The sequence below is a fragment of the Rhagoletis zephyria genome, unplaced genomic scaffold (genome assembly GCF_001687245.7).
Source record: "Rhagoletis zephyria isolate East Lansing unplaced genomic scaffold, Rhagoletis_zephyria_1.1 Rzeph_scaffold_42280, whole genome shotgun sequence".
NCBI classification, from domain to species: domain Eukaryota; kingdom Metazoa; phylum Arthropoda; class Insecta; order Diptera; family Tephritidae; genus Rhagoletis; species Rhagoletis zephyria.
The window spans coordinates 1-2,636 of record NW_016199335.1 but is presented as its reverse complement, the minus strand read 5'-3'; the positions used below and the strand labels follow the sequence as shown (position 1 = coordinate 2,636).

At 37.6% G+C, this 2,636-nt stretch overlaps 1 protein-coding gene across 1 annotated transcript; it reads left to right on the top strand.

Moving 5' to 3' along the window:
• The first annotated feature begins 319 nt into the window (after positions 1 to 319).
• Coa7 (Cytochrome c oxidase assembly factor 7) lies at positions 320 to 2,469 on the top strand. Its single transcript, XM_017606280.1, has 3 exons — positions 320 to 564; positions 797 to 1,086; positions 1,633 to 2,469. The coding sequence occupies exons 1-3, from the start codon at positions 465 to 467 to the stop codon at positions 2,023 to 2,025; spliced, it is 783 nt and encodes a 260-aa protein (XP_017461769.1). The 5' UTR covers positions 320 to 464; the 3' UTR covers positions 2,026 to 2,469.
• Positions 2,470 to 2,636: the final 167 nt, after the last annotated feature.

Here is a 2,636-nt window from a genome sequence, read left to right as displayed (position 1 = left end):
CGTTCGTTTCGCCACTTGCTAACTGATGGCGAATCGATGACGGCTAGTACCTACCTCCGTAAAAGGCAGTTTCCTTCAGTTTCAGCGACATCTATATGTGAGCTTGCAAGGTGTTTAGCAGCGTTGCAAAGTCAGGCAACATGGGCTACTTATTAATTTCATACGGAAATTAAACTAATAATTTTTCAATTTTTTGTATCTCTGAAAACTAAAAGTTTGTTTGCACATTTAATTATTTATTTCATCTGATGGCTTTCGCTTTTTTAAATGTAACTGGCCAATTTCCCGTTTTCACGTTGGCCAATCAGAAATTAAAGGGAAGCAACACTGTCCGTCCCTCTAGTGATTTTGACGTTTTGCTAGTTTTCCGCAAATCTTATTTTTTTCGGCAATTTTCTACTGTTGCTACTGTTTCAGCCGCCTGTGAAATTAAAAGTGATAAAAGTCGAAATCCAGTATAAATCATGGCTTACGATCTGAAGAAGGAATCGGATGTTAAGGAGTACATAGAGAAGTTGGGCATCGAATATCGTTTCGGTTGTTATTCAGAGAAGAAACCTGAGGGTAAGCACTTACATGACGAGCTGCATGCAGAAAACGGTGGACAACAATCGCCTCTGCAATCACTTGCCTTCACACGTACGCACATCTTGGCAAGGGAAGCAGGCGGTTCATAACCTACCCATTGTCGTGGCGCCTGTTTCGCAAGCGTTTGCAAAAAAAAATCTGCTTTTATAAATCACTCCTATTGCATGTACATATTTTTGCGCGTTTTAAAGTAATATTTACATTGCAGTTTGCCATTTGCTCGGTGACTACTTGGAGGGCATTAAGAAAGACTTTGAAAAAGCGGCTAAAGTATACAAATCCACATGCGATGATTATGGCTATGCAAAGTCCTGCTTCAAATTTGGTAACTACAGCTTTTTAGGTAAAGGTAAAAGCGGCAGCAAGGGTGATCCACGTAGCGCATACACATATTACGAAAAAGGCTGTATTCTAAACGATCCAGATGCTTGTTTACATACAGGACTGCTGCTGGTATCACGTTCCATGCATAAGGAGATCGACCGGAATGTGCCGAAGGTGTGTAATGGACGGTTGGTAGACCGTGTGAATTGAGTGCTCTTGAAGAGGGCTTCTTTTTGTTTGAAAAACACCACACTCGTTACATAACACTGCGCATATGTCAAACGGTTGTAACTTTGGTCGAATAATAAGAATGTTCTAGACTCTCCAGTATTTGCAAGAAAATCTGATTTCGCCATTGATAAATTGTATGTAAGGTCGCGTTCGGGAACCGCTTCCTGTAAAATCCTTTACCATCAAACAAACTCTTGAAGTACCTGGAACAGGCTTAATGTGAATGTCATTTCGCTTATCGAAGAGGGTTCTCTGTGGACCTCGAGAATGTTTCTCTAAGTACAGCGCTAGCAAAAATTACTATTGCTCTTATGAAACATAACTTCACATGCATGAATTTAAAGATAACGATTAGCCCGCTTCAAGCTCATTTACTTTCATATCATTACCAAGTGCTAATTTTAAATGTTCTTTTACAAATATATACATTATACATGTAGGTACGCTTAATTTCCCACTAAAGATTTTAATTTTCTTCCACTTTTTTAGGGCATCGAGTTCCTATCAAAGAGTTGCGATATGAATAATGCCACCGCCTGTTTCTACCTCTCTGGCATGCATATATCCGGTGTACAGAAGAAGGCGGAAATATCAACGCACCTTAGCACACCTGATACTAACAAAAAGGCGGCGTCGAAAGACAGTGACTTCATCCTACAAAAGGATATGAAGAAGGCATTCGAATTCGCGTTTAAAGCTTGTGAGCTTCGCAATATGTACGCATGCGCAAATCTAAGCCAAATGTATGCGCGTGGCGATGGCATTGAAAAAAATGATAAAGAAGCTGAGAAGTATAAGAAAATGGCATTAGAAATGCAAGATGAAGTGAAGAAACAACAGCAGACGCTTGATTTTCAACAGGGCATAAAAATGCCTAACTGAGTGTGAAGGAGCGAGGGGAAGTTTGTGTTTCGAGCGCTACCATAAATTGTAACAATTTAAGCGCAAATTAAGGAAAACAAACATTGAGACGCGGCAATAGTAAAAGTAGCTGACTTTTTATTAATTAAATTAACGATATTTGGAGGGAAAAACAAAAAAAAGTGAGAAATGTAAAAAAAAATACCTAGTTTGGGCAACACCTTAATTTGTAAATACATATATAACTACCAGGAAAAATAGAAGCCTTAGCAGAGACAAGAATCCTGGCAAGAGCATAGTTAAGGCGTGACATTTTGAAATTTAGTTTCCTCGCTTTTGTTAGGCAAGGCTAATTGTATAAGTTAAAGTTAATTCAATGTTCGTTTTTTTTTTGTGAGCGGTTCACAATTCAAATCACAAAAGGATAAGCAATAGATAACTGACGAGCGAAATGTTAAAAAAAAATATGTATGTAGGGCATGAAAATGAGTTTTCATTTTGACATAGTTAGAAATGAAGGCACACAAAAACTTTGTAATTAACTATGCCATTTTTAAATTTTAAACAAATGTACTAGTACTACATATAGAAGTCGTTTTCTATATTCTTAAATTTATTTAATATAATGAAAA

Coding starts and splice junctions, on each gene's coding strand:
- Coa7 (XM_017606280.1), top strand. CDS start 465: ATGGCTTACGATCTGAAGAAGGAATCGGATGTTAAGGAGTACATAGAG. Junction 565..796: donor TTCAGAGAAGAAACCTGAGG/GTAAGCACTTAC, acceptor TTTACATTGCAG/TTTGCCATTTGCTCGGTGAC. Junction 1,087..1,632: donor TCGACCGGAATGTGCCGAAG/GTGTGTAATGGA, acceptor CCACTTTTTTAG/GGCATCGAGTTCCTATCAAA.